At 40.7% G+C, this 25,252-nt stretch overlaps 1 protein-coding gene across 2 annotated transcripts; it reads left to right on the top strand.

Moving 5' to 3' along the window:
• Positions 1–4,354: 4,354 nt before the first annotated feature.
• On the top strand, positions 4,355–23,233 carry LOC125985631 (neuronal acetylcholine receptor subunit beta-2). Of its 2 annotated transcripts, none has more exons than XM_049748572.2 (6): positions 4,355–5,128; positions 16,493–16,638; positions 16,710–16,754; positions 17,021–17,130; positions 19,320–20,304; positions 21,354–23,233. In XM_049748572.2, the coding sequence occupies exons 1-6, from the start codon at positions 5,074–5,076 to the stop codon at positions 21,507–21,509; spliced, it is 1,497 nt and encodes a 498-aa protein (XP_049604529.1). In that variant the 5' UTR covers positions 4,355–5,073; the 3' UTR covers positions 21,510–23,233. The 2 variants fall into 2 exon arrangements, with proteins under 2 accessions (XP_049604529.1, XP_068508188.1); XM_068652087.1 differs by lacking the exon at positions 4,355–5,128 and adding an exon at positions 10,636–10,728.
• The last annotated feature ends 2,019 nt before the right edge of the window (positions 23,234–25,252 follow it).

The raw sequence follows: 25,252 nt of genomic DNA on the forward strand, positions 1-25,252 counted from the left end.
GTCATGCTCACACATGCAAGCACTGTCTTCCTTTCTTCCATCACTAAGAAACCACCTGCACTCAGCAGTGTGAGGGTTGAATGTGAACGCATTAGTTGTTCTTCATATGAAACCTGTGTGTGTGTGTGTGTGTGTGTGTGTGTGTGTGTGTGTGTGTGTGTGTGTGTGAGAGAGAGAGAGAGAGAGAGAGAGAGAGAGAGAGAGAGAGAGAGAGAGAGAGAGAGAGAGAGAGAGAGAGAGAGAGAGAGAGAGAGAGAGAGAGAGAGAGAGAGAGAAAACACATTTGAAGGGGATTTCCCTTGTCACGGCTGTCATAATCCATCACTACCATGGCGTCATACACCGACTGGGAGGGACCCAAATACATGATTGAAACAGACAGATCGACAGACAGACAGACCAACAGACAGACCGGCAGGCGGACAGACAGACAGTAATGAGCTATGGAGTAGGATGGGATAGGTATCGAAGCAAGGAGGCCCTCAGTGGAAGAGGTAACATCAGGTGAGGACTTTAATCCAAAGAGGAGAAGGCGATCTTGGTGGCGGAGTGCAGCAAGCTTGTTTATGAAATGCACACTTTCTGACATACATTCCTAACGATACTGGGACATGCATGATGTGGACAATACAAGCCTCCAGTTTTTTCCATAGTCTGCTACATCCATTCACACTCCAGGGAGCTAACAGGGAAAAAAGGGCTTTTGTAGTTATAGTATCCAACGCACCGTTTCCCCATGAACTCACAGTATATTCTAATTTAATTTTGATGCATGCAAATGTATTTTTGATACTGATTAAATGCCTTTACTTTTTTTGCAGCACAGATTTGAAGTTATGTTTGACCTACAACACTTTGCACATCACATCTTTTACCCTGCGTTGTAATTCATTGCTAGAATGGTTCAGAAAATAATTCAATGTGTTGCTGAGCCTAACTTTTAGGCTTAGTCCATAAAATTTACAAAATATATTACCAGATTACTTATCATATTATTGTTATTACTCGCATTACAATCATCATCATTATTATCAATATGAAAACCTGATGTGCTAGATAAAAAAACGGGGAGATTCCGGGTGAGCACGAAATTCCTCTAGAAACGTTTACGTGATTAAAAAAACAGTACACATTTATTGAGCACAGTAAATGGAAGACTAATCTTAAATCAATGTTTTTTGAGAAAAGGGAAAATGTTTTTTCATGTTTATAAAATATGATTACATTACAATTCAATAATATTACAATACTTTATTTATAAAGCACTTTCGTAACAGCTTTTGCTGTAACAGATATTTTGTCATTGTTATTAATAGAAATCCCACAATGTTTCTCCAGCACAATTCAAGCAAGCTATGTATCATCATGTCAACAGCCATTGCTGTCAAAAATATTTTTTGGGGTCATATTTGTTAAACCTGTCGACATGACAGGAGCTTAGAATTCAAAGAGGTTCTCATTCCCAAACCAATCTTTTATTGATTAACTGTTAAAACGTGTCCTGGTCAACGTTTGTGTGACGCCATCCTCAGTTTAAACAATGCACTGCATGTGAATTTGGCTTTGGGGTTTGAGGAAGCCTTTTCACCTCGGTACACGTCGGTTGTGACATGGGAACACGGTTTATGGTGCAAATGTCAAATTTCCTCCCCACTACACGTGTTTGCTTTCCAAACCTGTCAGATTGCTGCTGGTTTTGGATTATGTTTGCACTGTTCTGTGTGGTTTTCTCCCTGAAGTGAAGATTATCTGACAAGCTTTATGTGGCGGAGGGCTGCCATGGAGACAGTGGCATCCTGTGAGGCCTTCACAAAAACAAAAAAAAGAACTAGTATGTACTTCTGTATGTGTTACAATCATGTTGATGTTTTTTTTAGTTATGCAGATTTCTCCATTGGAACATCATTTTTCAAAATAGGGCATGGCCACAGGAGTGGAATGAATGGATACAAAGGACACACACATAGTCCAAATACAAATGAAAGAAAACATGAGGAGTAAGTCTTTGGAGTATGCAAAACAAGGGAAAATATGCAATTACTGCCACATCATTCAGATTCTGTCCACTGCATCAGAGCAATGACTTATCTTGACAGGCTACCAGTCTTACATTCATTCCAAGAGACGCATGTCTGCATTGGTGGGCAGAGTAGCATTTTTTCCCCCTTTTCTGGCTGACTGTCCAGCTGGAAGCAGCAGGGATGTGGAGTCCTTGCCCCTACTACAGCCCCTACTTACATAAATACTATATATAATATGTAATATAGAGATGATTGTCGGACAGGTTTAATGTAAACAAACAACTACAGTTTGTCATGAGCCCGTGTGTTGACGAGTAACCTCACATTCAGAGTGAGTACTTTTGACAACTCTGATTTTCATGCCGCTCTTGTATTTGCCCTCCTTAGGTTGAAAGTGTAACCAATGATGAGGCCAATAAGTGTAGTCAGAAAAGTCCACCATCAATAATGCTATAAAAATAAATCACATATGAATATAATTACGCCTAAAGTTTCCCAAGTTACAAAAGTGTAGGTTGGAAACAGGACCATGTAAGACAATTACCTAGTTAACACAAACATTACGTGTATAACTGCTGTGCAGCCATTTAGACTTAACAATTACATTTGAGTTCCCTTTGCTCCTCTTACTTGCTTTTAGGCCACATAGATAAAGGCGATAGGTGGGGGATGGCAGGCGAGTGTCTGGAATGGAACAAGACTTGGTAGATGCTTATAACAGAGTTCATTTTGTGTTGTGTGCATGAACGTGTCAGCCATGAAATCACTTGGCTGCGTGGTGATGATGTGAAGCTGAGTTCAGATGAGACGTCACGATGTTGAATAGGCTCTCATGACTGCACACGTCAAAAAAGAAATGTATGACTCAATGGGGCAGCTTGCTGAGCATACAAACAATTAACAGATACTTACAGCCAAAATCTGACTTTAACGCTAAGAGATATTCATTTAACAAGATGTTTATCATTGTAGGTGTACAGCTGATTTTAACTTTGACTTATGAGCAAAAATTAAAGGTATGACTGCCTGTATGATATACTCATTTCACAATAAGCAGAGCATAGAAAATTATTTAAAAAGCTATGGTTACCACAGTCTCTTGCACCCCCCCCCCCCCCCCCCCCCCATTTTAAATAATTTTGCGAGCATCAGCTGACCCCAGATTTTTTTTTACTTTTCTTCTGGGTCTACACTTTGAGAGATGCGCATTCATATCCGTGTACGTACAGTCCAGACATCCGCCCTCTCCACCACAGGGTCCTTTCAATGGAGGCAAAGACATGTGCAGAGTGAGGACGCCTTGAGCCTTTCCACTCATGCAGAGATTCTCACACCCCTCCAAAATGAGCGATCAGACCTCTGACCCACCAGCTGCGACTGCATCATCATGTGCAATAAAAAGTGATGGCTGTCATGCCTGATTCATCTACACACACTTTTCTTCCTCTTCCCTTCTGCTGTAGCTTGGCATGTATTAGCTACTTGTGTTGTGCCAATATACATAAACAGGATTATTTACTCTTAGGCCAAACTATGTCCGCCTGCATTAACGATGGAGTGATGGGGTGTAGTTGGCTTGTTACCTGCACATATGTACTGGTAAAAATTATGTGGTGGAGAACGTGCAACTCGTCCTGGCCATCCAACTACATAACTACTAAATATAGTGAGGGAGCAGTGACTCATGCTGGACGCCTCATTGAATCACTTGGACAATCTTTTGGCTGCACCCCCCCAAAATCTGGAAAGCAGAAAAGATGAATAACAGATTATTGCTATACTATACCTCCACAACTCAGTAGTATGGACTTCTGCAGAGTTCTTGCACGTTTTTGGCAATGATCAGCAAATAGAAAATATTATTATAATAATTTATTTAGAAAAAAATCTCTGAAATCATATTACAGTCTTCAACAATGGTTTTAAGGTCTTTATTTATTTATTTTTACCACCCTTTCTGTCTTATCAATGGCTAATGTTTCTTGATTTTTGGCCTATTCTGCTCTTCACAATCACTTATTTTTCAACCTTTTACACCTTTTTGACTACACCTCCAAATATGAATAAATCTAAATATTTTCTGCAGAGGCAAAGCCTCTCTTTTAGGAGGTGCCAAAGTCCACTCTCAGTCCAAGTGATTATTATATTTTCGTAAGTGACTTCGGCAGATTTCATATCACTTCTTAAGAGCACATGCTTGTTATGATATAAAGTGGCCATCGTGTCTGACCTCATTGGCATGGGCAGGCTCTATTATCACGTGTTTCTGTTTCCGTTCCATGTGAGACCTATAAGGAATTGGATGCTTCTTGTACCTGACTTGATGGCACAGTCTTCTTGACACCAACCTTCTCACTGCTGATAAGGCCCATAAGATGTCATTTTTAAAATGTATTTTTTTATTTAACTTGGTCAGAAACACAAACAAATACAAATTTGTTTAGGGTCCAGAGCTCTATCAAGAAACATTTAATTAACTTAATGAATTATTCCCATGATTCTTCTTTTCACTAGAGCGGGTTAGTTTTTAAATGCTCACCTCGATGAGAACACCTAATTTCTAATATCTTCTCACAGATCTGTCCATTTTGACCGAGTTGGCATGCAAGCAGAACCCGGCTTCGGAGCTCCCTGGGCGGGTTGCAGAGGCATGTGAAAACCGGGAAGTCTGAATCTTTTATCGGAGGCATGGCTATCTCGCAGATTGCACGATTGTGACACTGCTGTTTGCTCCTGCATGGCCGCACATTACTCCACTCATCTACCCGCTTGCAACGACCAAGAGGACGTAAAACAAGGGGGACACGGTCCTCTTTCTAGCCGGGTGCCGCTGCGCACAATCGGTGCGCTCCTGCAATCTGACTGCGCCCAGGCAACAGTCAGTGGAGCTCTCCATGCCTCCGAGCCTCAGATAGACACTTTCCCTCAGCGGGATCCAACGTACCAACGCCCTTTATAATCCATTATTGTTACATTTCAAGTCTACAGTGGAAGAGGAGCACAAAAAGAGCGTCATCTGCAAGTTTACGCGTGTTTTCGCAGCCTCTGGACGATGGCGGTGCTGGCGAAAGCTGCCCTGCTTCTCCTGGTTGTCACCGTGTCAAAAAGTGAGTAGTTTAATCTACTTTTTCCAAATCCTTCCAAATCGGGAACGAGGGGCTTGTACTTTGAGGTGTCAATCAAAGAGGATCAAACATGTTTTGGCTGTTCCTGAGCCAAATCGTCACATGCGCAGCGCCGCGTTGACTCTTTCGGGGAAGCTTAATCTTCTTTATCTCTGTTAGACATATTGTATATTTGAAATAACGAAGCAACTAAGGTCAAGGGTTGTAAGAGAGGCATTGTACATCTCAATTCCTAAAGTGTTACTATCTACAAGAGGAATTTTGTTGGCCACTACATTAGGTACACGTGAGCAATAAAGTACAATAAAGAAAATATATATTTAATGTATTAAAATAATAGAATAAAACATATAAAATAAATAAAGTCAAATACCAATAAAGTGTTGGGTCAAAGGACATGGACAGAAAATTCAGAAAATTATCTGTGTAAGGAGCAATTTTGACACAGCCTTTGTATTTGATCTCATTATGTTGTACAATTATGGTGGATGAATTTCACAGTTTGACAATGAGGTCTAATGGATTGTATATATGTGTATATAAAACTACATACAAAACTCCAAGTTAATTGCATGGAAGCCCTCACTCTGTGTGGCCCCATGGTGATACTACATATGTAGATGGGCAGAACTATGTTCGTTTCATCCCAGTGTTGTTCTCGGGCCAACAGCTGTTGCTTGACATGTTACAAATGAGCTCTCTGGCAAGAGCTGACAAAGATGATTCATTATATTGGCACCTATTTGTATGTTGTTGCTTTCAGAGTACCACATCTCCTCTTGCTGATGCACGCTAAGTGTTGAAAAGTTGAGGCAGGGATAAGCAGGAGGAGGCTGCAAATCTCCACTGCTTCTCAAACGTTTGGGGTCCAGGATCCAATTAAATATGAGTACCGTTTATACACTGAAATACCAAAGAAATAAAATAATTCCCAACATCGAGAAAAACAAATGTTATAACAAGATCATATTTTTTCGAGGAAAATGTTGAAAAGTTATAAGGATAGTCAAACTTCGTAAAGAAGAATAAATCGTAATCTTTACAAGAACAATGCTGTCTAGTGCATGTAGAAAGTCCACATGCATATTGTTCAAATGTATTTTTTTTAATTAAAAAAAAATAAAAAATCAGACCATGATAAATGATGTTGTTTAGGGTCTACCCTAAAACAGAAGATAAGTGGTTCAGCGATTTGATGGAAATGTGATCATAATAAAACATTAAAGTGACCTATAACCTGCACAATTTTCTTTGAATCTTTCTGAGAGGGTAAATAAAAGTTAACAACTTATGCACAATTTCCCTTGTGTTTGTTATGGTTCAATAAAACCAAATTTGAACTTCTCAGCCAAACTTCTAAAAGGTACCAGAGAGTGCAAAAATAAGACTGCTTATCACCAAAATCAGAATCAGCTTTATTGGCCAAGTTTGTGCATGCCAAACAAGGAAAATACCACCATACCATCATAGAAGCAAGATGGTGGCTGCATCATACAATTGGGGTGTTATTGTTTTGGTGGAGGGAATACAGAACAATTCCAAATCCCAGTCAGTCAAGGCAAAAAAGTCAGGAAAAGCATACTAGAATATCTTGTTTAAATTTATTTGGGGTTAATCAAAGTTGCTTGAAATGTTGGTAGGTTTGTTTGCTCTTATTTTTGATTGAATGTGCTTAAGGTTTATTTTGAACACAGCAACATCTCAGTTAAAAGAAGTTGTACACAATTGTGCAACAATATTATTTAAGTTATTTTGAATTCCCCTCTTAAAAATAATTGTCTTTTCTATCCGAGTTTGTAGGTTATAAATCACTTCAAAAAGTTGGAAAAAGGTTTTTGAAATTTTGAAGCGATCATAAAACCTGGCGTCTACCCGGCATATACAATAAGCGGTTGGGGTGAAAACTAGCACCTCCAAATCCAAGACTATGGTCCTCAGTCGGACAAGGGTGGAATGCCCTCTCCGGGTCAGGGATGAGATCCGGCCCCAAGTGGACGACTTCAAGTATCTTGGGGTCTTGTTCGCGAGTGAAGGGAGGATGGAGAGGGAGATCCTCAGGCAGATCGGTGCAGCATCTGCAGTAATGAGGACTTTCTTTCGATCTGTCATAGAGAAGAGGGAGCTGAGCTGGAAGGCGAAGTTTTTGATTGATCTACATTGAGTAATGAGTAATAAGAAAAAATAAAAGTAAGATTATTAATCTAAAACTAACATGAATGATCCAGGCAGGCGGCCACCAGTCGCTGGCTGAGACATAGATAAACACAGCCATTTAGGTCTCTTGGACAAAGCCCTGACTGTAAAATGTCACGTGTGGCCAATAGCATAGCTGCATGTCTGATGTTTGTAACAACCCAATCTAAGTCAAAACATCTGCAAGATAGTTATTTTCAGTATGAGAAATATCACCATAAAAATAAAGTGAAGACACCCCTTAAAGTACCTTTTTTTTCCCCCTGTAACCATGACAAGTTTTTTTCTTCGTAATGACGTGACCTATAACCAAACGAAAATGAAACTCATGTTAGGGAGGGATATAAAAAATTCAGAATAGAAATCTCTCAACCAAAGAGGGATGGATCTCAACATTTCGGCCTCAGATAGGCCACCTCCGATGGCCACTTACTGAATATTTAACATCACTACACCACTATACCTTGAAAGTTACCCTATAGGAAGCAAAATGTGGAACGGCATCGCCCTCTTTGTCATTTTTAAAACCTGATCAACTTTAGTTTAACACAAATTTGCTGCGCATGTCTTGGTGAAGGTTCTTTGACTGTGTTGCCGTCGTAGCGCATGTGAGATGATGGCATTCTTATTTTTAGAGGAAATAAATTATTGAGGATTGGAGAGTGCAGCAAGGCAGACACTAGTGAGTGTGTGTGTGTGTGTGAGTGTATGTGTATCTCTCTGCATACATGTGTGTTGAGACCTGCTGGGATTCTCCCCAAAATTTCCCCGACCCTTTGCATGCCCTAATCACTCGTCTTAATGCAGTCAAGGAGCACACAATTTGTGGACAGTAGCTGTATCGGAATCATCTTTATTGGCTGTCAAAACACTCGAGTAATTTTTGCGCAACATTTGGAGTCAAGTCTCGTACTTTCACACACAAAAAAAACATTGAAACAATATATGCGTACATTTAAGACACAGTGACTGTCTTTACTTTTGTACATTTTTGTATAAGAATAAAAAATGAGAAGTAGAGTAAAACTGATCAACTGTGCAAATGGGGCTGAGTGACAGAACTATAATTACTGTAATAATGGTACAGTAGAACAGACATTTCAAACGTGTCACTATGAAATGAGATGTCTACTATTTAAGAAGCTTAATAGCCAGTCTTGGAATGTCTGATGTTCTGGTATGCATTGTTCAAAAGTGCCTACGAGAGGGAGGAGCTTGCAAAAGATGGTGTTCTAAGTGGAATTAAGTCCATGAGACTTCTGCCGTCCTGGGGACCAGATTTACTGACCCTAATCCTTGTTGGAGATTTTAAACGTCATCGACTATCATGATGCTCAAACTCTCAGCACTTGTCCTCCTCACTCAGATATATGTTATAGTGTAATGTGGAATGATGTGTCTACAATGTACCTCAGCTTTCTGGCAGAGCACCTCTTTTTTGCAGTTGTCCAGACATCCCGTTGCAGGCGTCACGAATGTGACAGCCTTCAGTGTGGCCGCAAATACAAAACCTTGTGATTCTGTCATCCAAAGCTGTCAACTCACACACTTTGAGAAGTCAGGAGACGTGTATCTTGCTGATGTCAGATCACAAGTGTTTGCACAACTGGTTCAGGCTGAATGCTTAACCACGCACATATTCCTCTGCTGATATTTGGCCTGGATGACGTTGACAGGAAATCCGGCCATGCAGCTGTCAAACTTGGGTTTGCTGCCCTGTCAAACGCGACAACTCCAAGATACCCGAGGCCGGTGGGAAAGCAAACCAGTGAACTCAAATGTGCAATGTGTTTTTCCTCTTGACAAATGGCAGCTCTCATCCAACCACATTATGTTTAATATTTTTTTTTTCCGCAGATATGACAAATTGCACAGTAACTCTGATGCCTTTAAAATAACAGCCACTATCATGCAGTGAGACAAAGCCATGAGAGTCCCTGATTGGGTAGGCAAACTATTGTTGAATGACATCATTGAACCTAAATATTTGCAACGTTATGCTTTAAAATTACATGAAACTTTGACTTTGTTGCAGGGGTTCAATTCAAAAGTTCAATGACTGTGTGAATGTGAGCATTGACGGTTGTCTGTCTGTATTATGCAGTGATTTACAGGCGACCATTCGAGGGTGTAGTCTGTCTTTGGCCGCAAAGTCAGCTGTGATAGGCTTCAACTCACTCTCTCACATCACTGAACAGGAAGGATGGTTTCTTCTGTGCTCCATCTACAGTAATGACGCGGAAACTACTTATAAGATACTGACACTGACAGACTTCATTTTATGCATGGTCATTGGGACTTGTCTGATTCATCTGTAGTCAGACAAAACACGTTAAATTAAATACAGTGAGCTTATGAATATGAAATGAACCATATCCGAACGGCTTTCTAAACTACTTAGACGTTTGCATGTTAACAGAGCGCGACAGGCACATCTACAATTCTAAAGTGCAAAAGCCATTTGGATCAACAGCAGAGTGTCATCCTTGAGTTGACTTACATTTGTAGTGAATACTTTGTTTTTGAATCAAATTTGTTGCTGATTATTGTTGTGACAGTGCTGCAGTATGGATTCAGTTGAGCTGCACTGCTTCTGGGTTAGGGTGTATCCATGTGAGTCTCACACTGCCTCAAATGTTGTTCCCACAATCGAAAGCTAAATTAATTAATTTTCCATAGCGCTTGCCCTCACCACAGTCGCAGGTGGGCTGGAGCGTCTTCCAGTTGACTTAAGGCAAGATGCAGATGCCAGTACACAGCAAGGCACATTTTGACAAACTCACCTTCACATCTATGGGCAATGTAGTTTGTGTTTTTGGGAATGTCGGCAAAGACGGGGTGCTTGGATAAAAGCTACGCAAGCACGGAGAGAACATACAAACTCCTCACAGGAAGGTGCGAGATGAGATTCAAACTCAGAATCTCTCAAGTGTGAGGCAGATAACCACTGTTCGGAATCACTCATTTTATTTGGAATAATAATTACTAAATTAATACCAAATCAGATTTATATAGCGCTTTTCTGGACACTCAAAGACGGATACATTATTCATGCACTCACACATTCTTACTGTGGTCGTACATACTAAGTAGCCACAGATGCCCTGGGGCAGGCTGATGAAGGTGTGGCTGCCAGTGTGCGTCTTCGGCCCCTCCGACCACCACAAACCATTGGCACCCAGCCATACACCAGTGTGAGTGACACTGTATTAAGCAGTGCTTCTCAAATAGCGGGGGGCGCGTGTGACACCAGGGAACATGCTTTTCTTTTGGCTGTACTAGATCAGTGTTTCCCGACCAGTGTGCTGTGAGAGATGTTCAGCTGTGCCGTGGGAAATTGTCCAACATTAAATACCGAGCGCATTGTAAACAGGATCGCCAAACCACAGGTCAGTTAGCGCAAGGCCTGGTCAACCACTTGCTAATCGTGCATGCGTGGCAAATCGGAGAATCCTGAGATTTCATGTTGTGGCATCGGCACATGCTCGGTTTATGTGTGTTGCTGTTAGTGTTGGCTCGTGAGTGAACGATTTGTTCAAAAGAACGATTTTGTTTTCAGTGAACGAGAGTGAACGAATCACTTCCTAAAGTGATTCGTTCTTTTTTCAGTCAGTTCATATGACTTCAACCAGGAGGTGCCGGTAATGCGCATTGAAGCTGGTGCCACCTCGCCGTAAAACAAAACGAAGAAGAAAATGACGTAACTTCCCGTCCACGAACGAGTCGTGAATTGCATTTCCCGTTCACAACGAACGAATCTGTGAGTGAACGAATCTGTGAGTGAACGAATCAGTGAGTGAACGAATCAGTGATTGAACGCATATGTGAGTGAACGAATCAGTGAGTGAACGAATCAGTGAGAGAACGAATCAGTGAGTGAACGAATCAGTGAGTGAACGAATCAGTAAAGTGAACGAATCAGTGAGTGAATGATTTGCATTTCCAGTTCATCGCGAGAACGAATCAGTGAGGGAACGAATCCTGACTTTCCCGTTCGCGAACGAATTAATGGGTGAACTGCATTCTCGTGCATCAACGGATCAATCAGTGAATGTGTTGCGTCTCCTGGCGTGAACTATGTCAGCTAGAATGTAGATTTACGATTTGCCAAGGAAAGAAAGAACCACTCACTGAAACACCACTTCTTTTATGCGCGTTTTCTCCAAGCTAACGGCTAACTTTATTGCATGAAGGGATGCGCCGTTATGCAACAACGGGGAGATTATGCTCACTGATTCGTTCACTCACTGATTCGTTCACTCACCGATTCGTTCTCTCACTGATTCGTTCACTCACTGATTCGTTCACTCACAGATGCGTTCACTCACTGATTCGTTCACTCACTGATTCGTTCACTCACTGATTCGTTCACTCACTGATTCGTTCACTCACAGATTCGTTCGTTGTGAACGGGAAATGCAATTCACGACTCGTTCGTGAATGGGAAGTTACGTCATTTTCTTCTTCGTTTTGTTTTACGGCGAGGTGGCACCAGCTTCAATGCGCATTACTGGCACCTACTGGTTGAAGTCATATGAACTGAAACAAGAACGAATCACTTTAGGAAGTGCGAAATATTTTCTTCTCCCTAGGGGGGGGTGCATCACAGAAAATTATTGAGAAGCACAGGTATTAAGTGTCTTGCCCAAGTACATAACACACATGACCCAGACAGAGCAGGATTCGAACCTTCAACCCACCAGTTACTGAACGACCCACTCTCCCGCCTAAGCCACAGCTGTTCATGATAATGTTGTATTCATTTTATTTGGAATAGAAATACAAGATGTTAGAGGCAGGTTATCAGTATTCATATTTTTTTTACATTTCAAATGAAAGCATAGCTAGTAATTCTTGCTACAATTTAAGAAAGATCAGCAAGTTATATTAAGCAACATATTTTTATTGTTTTAGGCAAATGCTTTTGTCCCTTTTGGCTGTAAAAACAACCATTGACCTCTTGCCTCATCTACATTTACTTTGCGCTGTTTTGCCCCCGCAGTTTCCACTGTCCTGTCAAGCAAACATGATTCATGAATAGCAAACCAGGCTGTCACAAAGGCCCTAATAACACACAATAACCACAAGAAAAGTAAACTGAAATAGTATGAAGTCATCAAATGTTTTGACATTTGTATTATTTTTAACAGTTGTCAGCTATACACAATTGAAAACATAAATAAGAATCATTGTTAAATTAATATCGTTGTCAAAGTCAATCAAAAAGTTAATTAATTTTGCAAAGGCAGACATTTTTTGCAGCAATAATATATTAATATTATATATTAGATTGTGTACATGTAGCCATTTGTCTTGCAAATGACACAAAGATGTACATGTAACATTACACTCTTATCATAAAATTCTCGGAATGATGTTCACAACAACTGTGATTGTGGCGAAGCACTCTACACCAGTTTCATATGCGCATTCACCGAACCCCTCTTTAGTGAATTATTATTATTATTATTATTTTTAATTCAAGACATAGATGTTTTTTACTAGTGTACAAAATGAGCCGTGCATGAACATTTTTTTTTTTTTCATGTTCAACGAACAAAACCAACACAATGCATGAACTCACAGCAAATTACATACTGGCAAATCAGAATTTACACAATAAATCAGGTTTGTTCGGACCTCCTCAGTGGAGTCTCTGTCGAACCTCTGAGACCGACTCACCGAACCCCTAGGGTTCGCTTGAACCCAGGTTAAGAACCACTGCTCTACATAAACATACGGAAAGGAAAGGGGCTCAGAAGTTTGTAATGTACAAAACTCTGGCAGCGTGTTTGAAACAAGCAACTGTCACGGAAGCTCTGTGACCCAGTCAGACTGTGTTCTGTGTTGATTACATGGATGAAAACAGCCCGGCGGTGACTGTGTCCGCTCATGTGCGCTTGTGTGCGCTTGTGTGTGCCTGTGTGTGCTTGTGTGTGTTTGTGTGTGTTAAATCTGGATCTTTCTCGTTCGAGCTGCACATTAGGAGCACTGCTGATCAGCATATTGTATGTACAAAGTATAATAAACAAACATAGATATGATATATCTATAGACAGTCCTTAATTTTTAAAAGGTACAGTGTGTAGTCAGTATGGATGCAAAAATACATCTGGTTAAGAGCCCCTCCACACACACACACACACACACACACACACACACACACACACACACACACACACACACACACACACACACACACACACACACACACACACACACACACACACACACACGCACGCAATTATTTCATTAGCCATTCAATCGAGCAGCATGCTATTTTGCTCGAGCACCAAATTGGTGAGACCTTGCAGCACGACATTTAAACATCGCTTCACCAACTGTTGCCATGGGCGTGTGTAAGTGTTAGTACGTTTCTTGTTGTGTGATCCTTTCAATCTACACTGGTAATCTTAAATAGGTCAACAAATACCAGGAAGAATACTTTGAATATCAAGTACACTTTTGAATTGTGTCTTTTAATCATGGTCAAGAAATCTCTTGAAATTGGTTTCCTTTTGGATTTGAACATTGTGAGAAGACTCAGTAGGATATGAATGTCCTGCTTGCATCATCAGAATCATATAGAGGCCAAGAATATGATGCTGGGGTGGCACAAAAAATAGTAATTTGTGACTACAAAAAAAAAAATCTGTTTGCAGCCACAAATCTTTGTCAAAATAGGTATAAAGTGCGCATTAAATATGCATAATATAAATAATATAATATAACATATGTATAATAATAATAATAATAATAATATAATAATATGTGACCACAAAATATTATGTGTCCATGAATTGAATATTATTTGCACAAAATACAAATTTGTTTCCACTTGGTGTAACATGCGCACAAAATTATAAAGTACTAATTTGTCCATGCAGTAAGTTTAATATGCACACAAAAAGACTAACTTATGGCCACAAAATACAAATTTGTGCCCCCGAAAGAGGTCCAATGTGAGGAAGACATGCTAGTTTTTGGCCATAAACTACTAATTTGTGTACACAAAACAGCCATGGCTCAATATCAGACAGTTGGATCTGCGATAGGATGCACCTTCCCCATCAGAGGTAGTCAATTTAATTTTAGGCATTCTGAAGAAATTGACATCACAGGATATTGACAATTGATTTCTTGGGAAAAATGCACCACATTTGCTTACAAAGACATCCGAGTTGTTCATTAGAATGATATTAAACCCTCAAATTAGTATTTTGTGTACATTGTATCATTGTGGTGGCCACAAATGAAGTTCTTTCGGCTACATTCAAATGTTTTTCCCACGACGTCATGTGTGGGACATCCTCGATGGATTTTCACCTTTCCAAAAACTGTTTGTGTTTGTGTTACTTTAACCTGTTTTTGTTTCAGCCAAAAAATGTCATGCGTAACACCTCAGATGTGACATATCAGAGGGGAGTACAGACATCTACCTGTGCGTGGCGGCAGGATCAAACCGCATGTGTTTACATGTGGCCCCGGGTAACTAGTCAGCATAGCTAATCACTTCAGACACACACATTATGCAACGCGAGGCCCCCTCGACGACCCACGTTAGCCTGATATGAATGCATCGTCCCGATAAGCACTCAGCTGAGATGATGAAATTAGGGAAGTCAAAATCAGAGAAGTGGAATGTTTATTTAGAGGCAGCTGCACTCTGTGGTTTGACATTTTTGGCATGGCGTCCAATAAAATAGGATTGCGTAACAGCCGGAGGATATTTTGGCTTTATGGAATAAAATTAGTTAGGATGCTTGAGCATGCTTTTCCAAGAATTTAGTAGTTGGATTTACTTCTAAGTATAAAAGGACATAATCACCGATATTACCTATGCAGGTAATGTAGGTAGGTGTAAGCGCACCAACAATAAAACCATCCATCCATCCATTATTGTTGCGAGTCGCAGGCGTGCTGGAGCCTATTCAAGCAGTCATTGGGCAGTAGGCGGGGGATACCCTGAACTGGTTTTCGGCCAATCGCAGGGCACACAGAGACAAACAACCATTTGTACATGCACTCACATCTCATTCCGAGGTAGCTCCATCCTGAGTGAAGGTGGGTAATGGACACACTTTAGTTGATGGGAGGATCTGCACAGCCCAAAATAGTGCACAGCTCCGCACGCATTTGGATATTTATTTTATTTGGCACATCGTGACATTCTCCTATGTGAGGAGTGTTTATTGTGATTTCCACTATATTATTATGAGAACATTGGGCTTTACAATGTATATGTAGAGTAGGTATTGTCTGCTGAGGTAGAAAAAAATATGCTAGTTAAAATAAGGATGTTTGGATGCAGACATGTTTAGCCTGTCAGTGCTATCAGATCAAATTATCTTGTCTGAATGAAACCATTGAGCCACATTAAAGCATTGCTCTCCTAAATTGTTGTGAACCATTTCAACCATGTTGTCATATCTGGATAAGTGGTGTGCAACACAAAACTAGCACTTAGAGACATTTACTGTGCCATTCCAAACTTTGTAATAATGTAGCGTATAGTATGTTTATTCATAGCTTTTTAGGTTTGTGACAGATGTTTTACATCCCGCCCGTGCCTTTGCGTGGAGCAGCAATTTGTTGTTTCATTTTTGCAATGAACACAAATAACATACAGTAATCATCCCTTTTATTTTGTATTCGTGGTAAATATGAATTTATTGAGTTTTGTTTTCAGTTTTATTTAGTTTTTGGACATATTTGTTGATCTTGTTTATATGAAAGACTCAAATTTTCAGCTAGTCTTCTACAAATTTCTGAGTCTTTATTTCTAATCTGAACAAAATTGTGTGCAAAATTACTTCTTTCGGTTTTGGATAAGAATCAAGTTAGTTTGTTTTTTCTAACGAAACATTATTGAATTCCTGAATATGTGATGGGACCGGCTACCTTCAGGCTAGTATTGCATATCCTCTGGATGAACAAAGTTGATATGGTAATCAAAATTCCTCAGGCACAAACGTAGTGATTTCTAAGTTATTCCAAGTCGTCCGTTTTAGGAACTCAAGCTCTATATGTCTTCAATGGTGACGCTAGCGTCAGTATGAATCCAACTGCCTGTGAACATACAGTATGTTGGATGTAAAGCAGTCCTAAATAACCTAGATTTGTGTGCATATGTGTGTGCGTGTGTGCTTGCAGTTGCCTTGTGTGCAGAGGTGGAGGAACGTCTTGTGGGTCACCTGTTGTCGGCAGACCGCTACAACAAGCTGATCAGACCAGCCGTCAACAACAGCCAGCAAGTCACCATTTACATCCAAGTGTCTCTTGCCCAGCTCATCAATGTGGTGAGGAAGATCAGCCGTGCCAGTCCTATATGTGATAATCATGATGATGATGACAATGATGTGTGTTTCAGAATGAGAGGGAACAGATTATGACCACCAATTGTTGGCTAACCCAGGTTTGTCTTGTCTTGGTCTCTTTTCTAAAGTTAGGCTCTGTACATGCACATGAATATACCCCCCTCAAAAAAATATGTGGACAGAATCATCATGCATCAGAATAAGCACCCATGAATGACCCAGTGGGATAAATATTTCACTGAGTAAAATTAACACAGCAATATACATTTTATTGCCACATAATTTATGGATGTGTGTTTGATAATGAAAATACATGAGATGTTTGTTTTCTTAGTGTGTTTTTTCCTTCCCAAACAATCATCAGGTGTGGAACGACTACAGATTAATGTGGGACCCCGATGAGTACGACGGCATCAAGAAAATCCGCCTCCCGACACAACACATTTGGCTGCCAGACATTGTCCTCTACAACAAGTAGGGTTACAACTATTTGCAAAATGAAACAACAGACACAAAGCTAGACACACAAGACAAATGTCTTTGTTTCAACATTAAACACTTTTTCAATTTTTTTTAAAAACTTTTGTTAAGGATTATTTTCTGACATACCTGCATGCCATTGTGGTATACGGACTACAGTAATTCTACATACTGGTTGTTGTAATCAATACTTGTTTGTAATATCATAATGCATTTTAATAAGGGTATAGTATACTGTTGGGATATTTGTGATGCAAAGAAAAAGTAACAATTTCATTTAGAACACCTTCGCATTTCCTATGGTAACAATTTGTCCAAAATAAATTCAAAATGATCATGATTATAGAATATAAATAATCAAAATGACTCTTTCGGAAATAACCTTGTTGAAGACATGTGCAAAGGAATTTATTTGGTGTCATTTTAGTGTAGTTAGTAGAACAGTGTGTGGGTCATGCCGATATCACGTACAGCTGATAAAAAAAAGTGCTACAAAGTGACGGGAAACAGTTTGAGACTTATCAATGTGCTGCTATGTGTGCAAAAGGTTGGCTACTTGACCTCGAAGTGTTATTTTTCTGCTGCATTGTAATGACTGATTGTGAAATTGACGAGAATACCAAACTCACGTTATACTGACATTGACCCAATACTGTGTATGAGGACTGGGAAGGTAGCGCTAAACCCTGTGGGAAGGTGACGCAATGAGTATCAAAGAGCAGGACAGGGTGAGTGAGTGAGAGGCAGTTGTACCAATATGTGGCGGAAGGGGCTCTCCAGTGCCAAACACCCTGTAAAGAATCGGATCACAAATGAGAGGAGTCCCGGGGAGAGAACATAAACATCAATCAAGGGCTGTGTAAAGCAATTAGGGTGACCCCACACCAAGCGATGAAATCCAATTGCCATGTCTAGGTGGACAGGCTTGTGACTCAACACCGCCACACATTAGTATCAGTGGTGCCATAAAACCATACCATGATGCCTCCTGGAAATGTTGATAAAAATGATGATAAATCAATCAACTGTAAATATGAGATGGGTGTAAGTTATCTGGTTGTGTGCATGTAAATATGAGATGGGTGGAGGTTATCTGGTTGTGTGGATGGATATGCCTTGTGTGTTGTGGTCAGTAGTGGTGCACCACTGTCTATGCTCTCCTGGTAGCCATGAAACTTTCATGAAGACAGATTGCTGGTCAACGTTAAGACTGCACAACAGGCAAAATTGGTCCATATGATAGAAGATGATGGGACTAGAGGTCGCAGAATGAAGGAGAAGGTCCTCATTTTCAGTGCTCTCCATGACTGAACCGCCCTTGTCTTATACCAATAGGAAGTGAATGTGACACTGGATTCCTGACCTAGTTCATAATTGATGGTCTATGTATGTATAATGCAATGCCTGTAGCTTTGGTAAGATCAATTCGAAAGGAACGTCTCAGCGCATTAAAGGCAGGTGTAGGGGAAATTGTTGAAATGCTGCTGATATAGAATTTTCCCCCAAAGAATGATAACACTATTCTGAAATGCTGAACTTGGACCTGTTCTAAAAGGAGCAACTGTCTAATAGTCACAAAAACAGTCATGGAAACTGTTAGACAGGTGAAAATCCAAATGTCTGGTAGTGTGATGGGGCGAGAGACTATTGTATACTAGGTGTGGTGGCTAGAACCAAATGCAAGAGTGTAGAATTAAGTCCTCAATTTAAAAATTACCCGCTGTAATTTGCAGTCCAAAGTAGTGAAGGTCCAAGAGGGACCAGAACCTACTTTTGCTTTTTTCTTTGCTTTATGACTTCTGTTTAGCTCCCAGAGTCAAAAGAGCACCATGTTGTGTGTGTGTGTGTGTGTGTGTGCGTGTGTGTGTGTGTGTGTGTGTGTGTGTGTAAGGCTCTGGATAGAACATAAAGCACCACTAAGTCAGCAAGATAGGAAGGCGCTGAACTGTGAAATGATTAATCAAACCTTAAAATCAGATCTCAGGTGCACCGCTAGTCAGTGCAAGTTGATCACCTTCCAACCCTCATACATTGTAGAACAAGACCTTCACTAGTTTCAGTAGAGACACTATCAAAAATAATATAGGAGGGGATGTCATAAGGATTCAGGCTGGATTGTAGGGACGTTTTTTAATAGATATATTTGTGTTCTTCCTCTTAATGTTTCCCTGTCCGTCCCTCAGTGCTGACGGCACCTACGAAGTCTCCTTCTACTCCAACGCGGTGGTCTCCAACAACGGTGAGGTGGCTTGGCTCCCTCCCGCCATCTACAAGTCAGCCTGCAAGATTGAGGTCCGCGACTTTCCGTTCGACCAGCAAAACTGCACCCTCAAGTTTCGCTCGTGGACCTACGACCACACCGAGATCGACCTCATCCTCCTGAGTGACTTTGCCAGCCGCGACGATTTTAAACCCAGCGGTGAATGGGATATTGTGTCGTTGCCGGGACGCAAGAATGAAGACCCCGATGACGTCAGGTACCTGGACATCACTTACGACTTCATCATTAAGAGAAAACCTCTCTTCTACACCATCAACCTGATCATCCCTTGTATCCTGATCACATCTTTGGCCATCCTGGTCTTCTACCTACCGTCAGACTGTGGTGAGAAGATGACGCTGTGCATCTCAGTGCTCCTGGCCCTCACTGTGTTTTTACTCCTTATCTCAAAGATTGTGCCACCCACATCTTTAGCGGTGCCTCTGATCGGGAAGTACCTGATGTTTACCATGGTGCTGGTCACCTTTTCCATCGTCACCAGTGTTTGCGTGCTCAACGTGCACCATCGCTCCCCTAGTACGCACACCATGCCTCCTTGGGTCAAACGCGTCTTCATGTACCAACTTCCCTCCTACCTTTTCATGCGGAGACCTGGCAGATCCAACATACGCGAGAGGTTCCGGAAAAAACACCAACAGCGGTCGTATTCGGAGAAGAAAGCAGGGGCGGACGCGGGGACAGGTTCTTTGGGACTGGCCGACTGCTCGTCATCCTTCTACGTCAACGAGGAGTCGGCCAAGCGCTACGGCTGGACGTTCAGCGACTTTGCCGACAACACAGAATTCAGGAAGAGGACGACACTGAAAAGCAGCATCGATGTGGAGGATGCCGTAGATGGTGTGCGCTACATTGCGGACAAGATGAAGAGTGAGGATGATGATGAAGGGGTAGGCTTTTCAAGGAATGCCCCAATGCATGTGTGATGTGCACATAATTCTTGATCAAATCCCTTCTTTTTGTCCACTTTCACAATATGCCTGCAGAAAATGCATTTTGAAAACATGCCGCTACGCTAAGTGCAATGACAAATCCCTTTCATTCTGATAAAGCAGAATGTTCTGGTAAAGTTCCACTCCAATTTGTCAGAAGTAATACAACATTTCACCACTGTACATACTGTTATATAAAGCAAGGAACTTTTGATGAGGACTAGTGAGACTAATCGGTAAATGAGATGGATAGATGGGAAGTACAATAGAAAATACGTAGATGGATGGATTTGGAAGCATACTAACAGCGTCAAGGTTTACCTAATGGTATCCTATTAATTTGTTGGGCCCTATTTTGGTAGGTCGTGCCCATGCGCTCAGTGTAAAAACTAGTCTTATATTTTAGAGCCGACTCTACAATGTTTTCGGCTGTCTTCCGCGTCCAGGCTTTCTGGCTCATGGAGTTGCCTCACCTCCGACTCATCCACCAATTTGGTAACAGATTAGTCTGCACTTGCTGTAAAAATGGGCGAGTCTTCATTTTCGTGAGCACTACGCATCTCGCAGCGGTCCTGCTATGCTCTGTGCCGCATGTGCATATTTGGTCACACAAAGTACACTAAATTTTAGACTGGCTAGATGTAGGTCTATTTTGCAGTGCAGGTTGTGTAACGTGATTTTTATTGTATTTGATGGAGGCACAGGCAGACAGATGTGGAGCTCCTTAGACTTGTGTGGTAGATGGGACAATACTTCTGAATCTTTGGTAGAAATCAATTCATTTAACGAATTATCGTCATTATCATCTTAAAAATGTTTAAAAGTACTATCCTGACACGTCACAATTGCAGGGAGGAGCCTGTCGGGCACACATATGCACGATCGGGTTGTAAGGCGGTCTCCATTTGCTTCTAAAAATAGACTTACATAAAATCAAGTTAGATACTTGGTAAACTCTAAATGCATCAGTGATATATTTTTTAACACTCACTTCTGTCTTCTTGCAGATCATTGAGGATTGGAAGTATGTTGCGATGGTGATCGACCGACTTTTCCTTTGGATTTTTGTGTGTGTATGTGTGGTAGGAACCGTGGGCCTCTTCATGCAGCCTCTGTTTCAAAGTTACAACACACCTATTGTTGAAGACATGGACCAGAACTGAGCAATGACACCCAAACTCTGGGAAACAAAACTTACAAAAAGAAACAAAAAACAACCTTAATTCCTACTACGCCTCTCTTCAAAGCGCCAGATCAATCCTTTTCATCACCTGACGTTCTGATGCACCCCCTCTTCCTCGAGCACCTGTTCTGCTTCTGAACTCACTCCCTAGTCTTTTTGACTTGTGCTTGTCCTGCCATCTTCTGATCAAGCAGGAGAACTGAGATCCACGTGGTTTTGAAGAAGAAATTGCTGCTTTTGTTGCTTTCCTGCGTTTGAGCAAGGTCACTAATCGTGAAGCTCCCTGACGAGTTATTATATGTTAACAATGTTGGGTCCAATTGATCTTCCTTGGTTAACCCATTGAGTCTCATGATAATTTAAATTCAAAGACAAACACTCTTTGTCCTTGTTCACCCTAATGTTGTTTGATTGCATTTAGGTCAGGTTTTTGAGCATTAAACTTATTCAAGCTTCCATTAAGGGACCTTGCTTTATGCAGTGGGACGCAGTCATGCTGAAACTTAAAAGTAGCTTCCCTAAACTCACAGTGTGGAATATCCTGTTAAGATCAATAATTCAAGCTAAAGGGGGATTCAAAGGAGAAAAAGCGTGTCCAAAGCCTATAGTCCATGTACTATTATAGCGTATTGTAAATTTTCTTTGTTGTGTCCCAAGATGTTAGCAACTATTTTGACTTTGCTAATCCATTAGTGTGGAGATGAATACAAATTATGGTGAGGGTTCAATTATGTCTTGATGCAAGAGTTGTGTTAAATGGTGTTCACAATGTTCTTCACTTGCAAAAAAAAAAAAAAAATCAGTTTTCTGATCCGTTTCAAGCATGGCACCAGTAAAAATCAGTTATGAGGAAAAAAGCAGACAAAATATTCCAGCAGTAACTAAAGTTTCACCATAAGTGCATCACAGGTTTTGCTTCAAACTGTGCACTGGATATCACCTCGTATACCCAGATAGCATGTTAATGACTCTTACTGTGAATCGGATCAAACCTAACTATGAGTGGCTCAAGATCTTGTTCTGCTTTGACTCTTTTGTGAATTATTTTCTACTCTCCTAGCTCCACATGCATGAAACAAAACCCTAGTTTCCTTTCCCAAGAGCCCAAAGACAAAAACCAAACAGATAAAGACATTAAAAACACACACATCGTGCCAGTAAGGGAACTATCAATAAGCCTCACAGAAGAAGATCACCTCCATGCGTTCTCTCCCAGTAGCACACATGCCATGATATTACTGAGTCGCACAACCATTGGGAGAGCAATTTGTTTCACTCTCAGATACACACATGCTAGTTTGTGGACCCAGACTGGTGCACACCAAGCCGAGGGACTGCTTGCAAAACTGATGACCCTAAGCTTCTCATTTTTTCTTCTAAATGGTACTAAAATTTTTTTTCCAACCATCACCGAGGAAATTACAGCAATAACATTCTATACTGACAGAAACAAAGAAGCCTCTCTCGTTTGCTTTTCCTGTCTAGAATTCTTGTCTGTTCTCTGAGATGCATTCAAGTTATTTCTATAAAGAAGTGTAAGTCACTGTCATTACATCTGTTGCTGGGGCTATTGCGAGTAAATAAACAAACATGTGCTGCATCTTGTGCTGGTTTAATTTGAAGTCGTTTTGCCTGTCTTGTGGATGGATGTAAGGAAACTGAGTTGATGTCAGTAACTAGATCAATAAAGGAGAGTGGAAGCAACGCGCTGATGTGATGAAACATTAATTGTTCATTTGCTTCTGCATGGCTTGACTCAGCAATATAAAAAGAGGCATCACACCATTTAACTCTGCTAATGGCTTATTGTAGTTGCACAAAGGTTTCTTGTCCACTGATCGCAATTCTCTATCAATCTTCATCAAACTGCCTTGTACTTTTATCTGCTAGCCATCCATCCATTTTATATACTACATGTTTTTATTCGGGTCACAGATGAACTGGAGCCCATTCCAGCTGACTTTGGGAAAGACCATATCCAGCCAATCGCAGTATTATCAGGTATCTCAGAATTAATTTGGTTGATTTTGAATGGCTTCTGACAGAAGAGATAGGTCCGATGTACCAAAAGAATATTGTCTGGTATATTATGAAAGAAAACTTCTGACGTTGAAAGAGTGATAATATTAATTCTCCACATAGTAGCGCCAAGAAGTTAAAAATGCTACAGTTTACTTTTTATCTGGAACATGTAGGCAATGAGGAAGAACATACAGCCTTGGGACAGCAATGTCAAGTCCATTTTGTTTGAAGAGTGCAAAACTATAGGAACAGACATTATTAAATTCAGTTCAAGTGAATAATGTTCAATATTTGATGGCATAATCCTTTCTTACAATAACTGCATTAAGCCTATAGCCCATCGACTTGATCAGACTGTCACATGTTTTATTTTAAATGAATTTCCAGGCCTTTACTGCAGCCTCTTTGAGTTTGTGTTTATTTCTGGGGGGGTTCTTCCTTCAGTCTCCTCTTCAGTAGATGAAATGCATGCTCTTGGGTGAAGGTCCATTGATTCACTTGGCCAGTTCAAGACATTCCATTTTTACCCTGATGAAGTCCTTTGTTGTATTGGCAATGTGTTTGAGTCATTGTTCTGCGGCAAGATGAAGCTTTTCAAGATTAGTTTGGATATATTTTTCTTTAAATTCGCAGATAAAATTGTTTTGTAGACTTTAGAATTTATTCTGCTGCTGCCATCGTGAGTTATACATCATCAATAAAGACCTGCTCCAGTAGCAGCCATGCAAACCCAAACCAAGAGATTACCTCCACCATACTTCACAAATCATCTTGTGTGTTTTGCATCATAAGCAGAGTTTTTCATTCTCCATAATTTGGCCTTTCCATCACTTTGTTAGATTAATCTTGATCTCATCAGTCTCATCTGTGTAGTTCATTGCAAAATCCAATCTGGCCTTCTGATTCTTTATGCGAATGAGTGATTTGCATTTTGTTATATGGCCCATGTATTTCTTCTCTTGAACTCGTCTTTGAACAGTGGATTGTTATACTTTCACCTCTGCGCTGTGGAGGATGGCAGAGATGTCACTGACTGTTGTCTTTGGGTGTTCTTCACAGATCACAATACTTATGCTGCCTTACTTCTCTGAGCTGTTCCATCCCTACTCGTCTGCCCAGTGCCTCAGATCAACGGTTGTTTTGTGAGTTGAACAGTTTTGTTCAGTGGTAAATTCTCTTAACATGCTGACATTTTACAACCTCTTTCAGTATTTGCATCATGTGCTCCTTTGACAATTTTGTAACAGTAGGCTGCATAACTTCACTTTCTGTTAACTCAAGTCAGTGCAATGCTGACAACACACACATGCACGCAATTATAAGACTGGAAAACCTTGTGTTCTTTCGCTCTTTTTATCAGATAGAAAATTATTTCTAAAACTGTGACGGCAAGCCCAAAATGGGGCCTGAAGGCATCATACAAATCTGGGTATTTGTTGGCGTCACGCCACCACTGATCACGTCACGTTTACACAATTCCTTGTGCTGATGCTAATCCGTGTCAGTGATGGCCCCGCAAGAGCAGTAATGTGAAGGCGAACACACACATATACATACAAATGTGTGGCAAACAGCGACATAATCCCACAAATGTTGTGACAGCCGTGGAACTGGAGTCAAATTCAGCAATTATAGCGCAAAGTTGTACTTGCATATTTCTCTGTGCATGACACATAAATAAGACTCTTGACGTTTGCATGC

Source organism: Syngnathus scovelli, chromosome 1, assembly GCF_024217435.2.
Source record: "Syngnathus scovelli strain Florida chromosome 1, RoL_Ssco_1.2, whole genome shotgun sequence".
Lineage (NCBI taxonomy): Eukaryota > Metazoa > Chordata > Actinopteri > Syngnathiformes > Syngnathidae > Syngnathus > Syngnathus scovelli.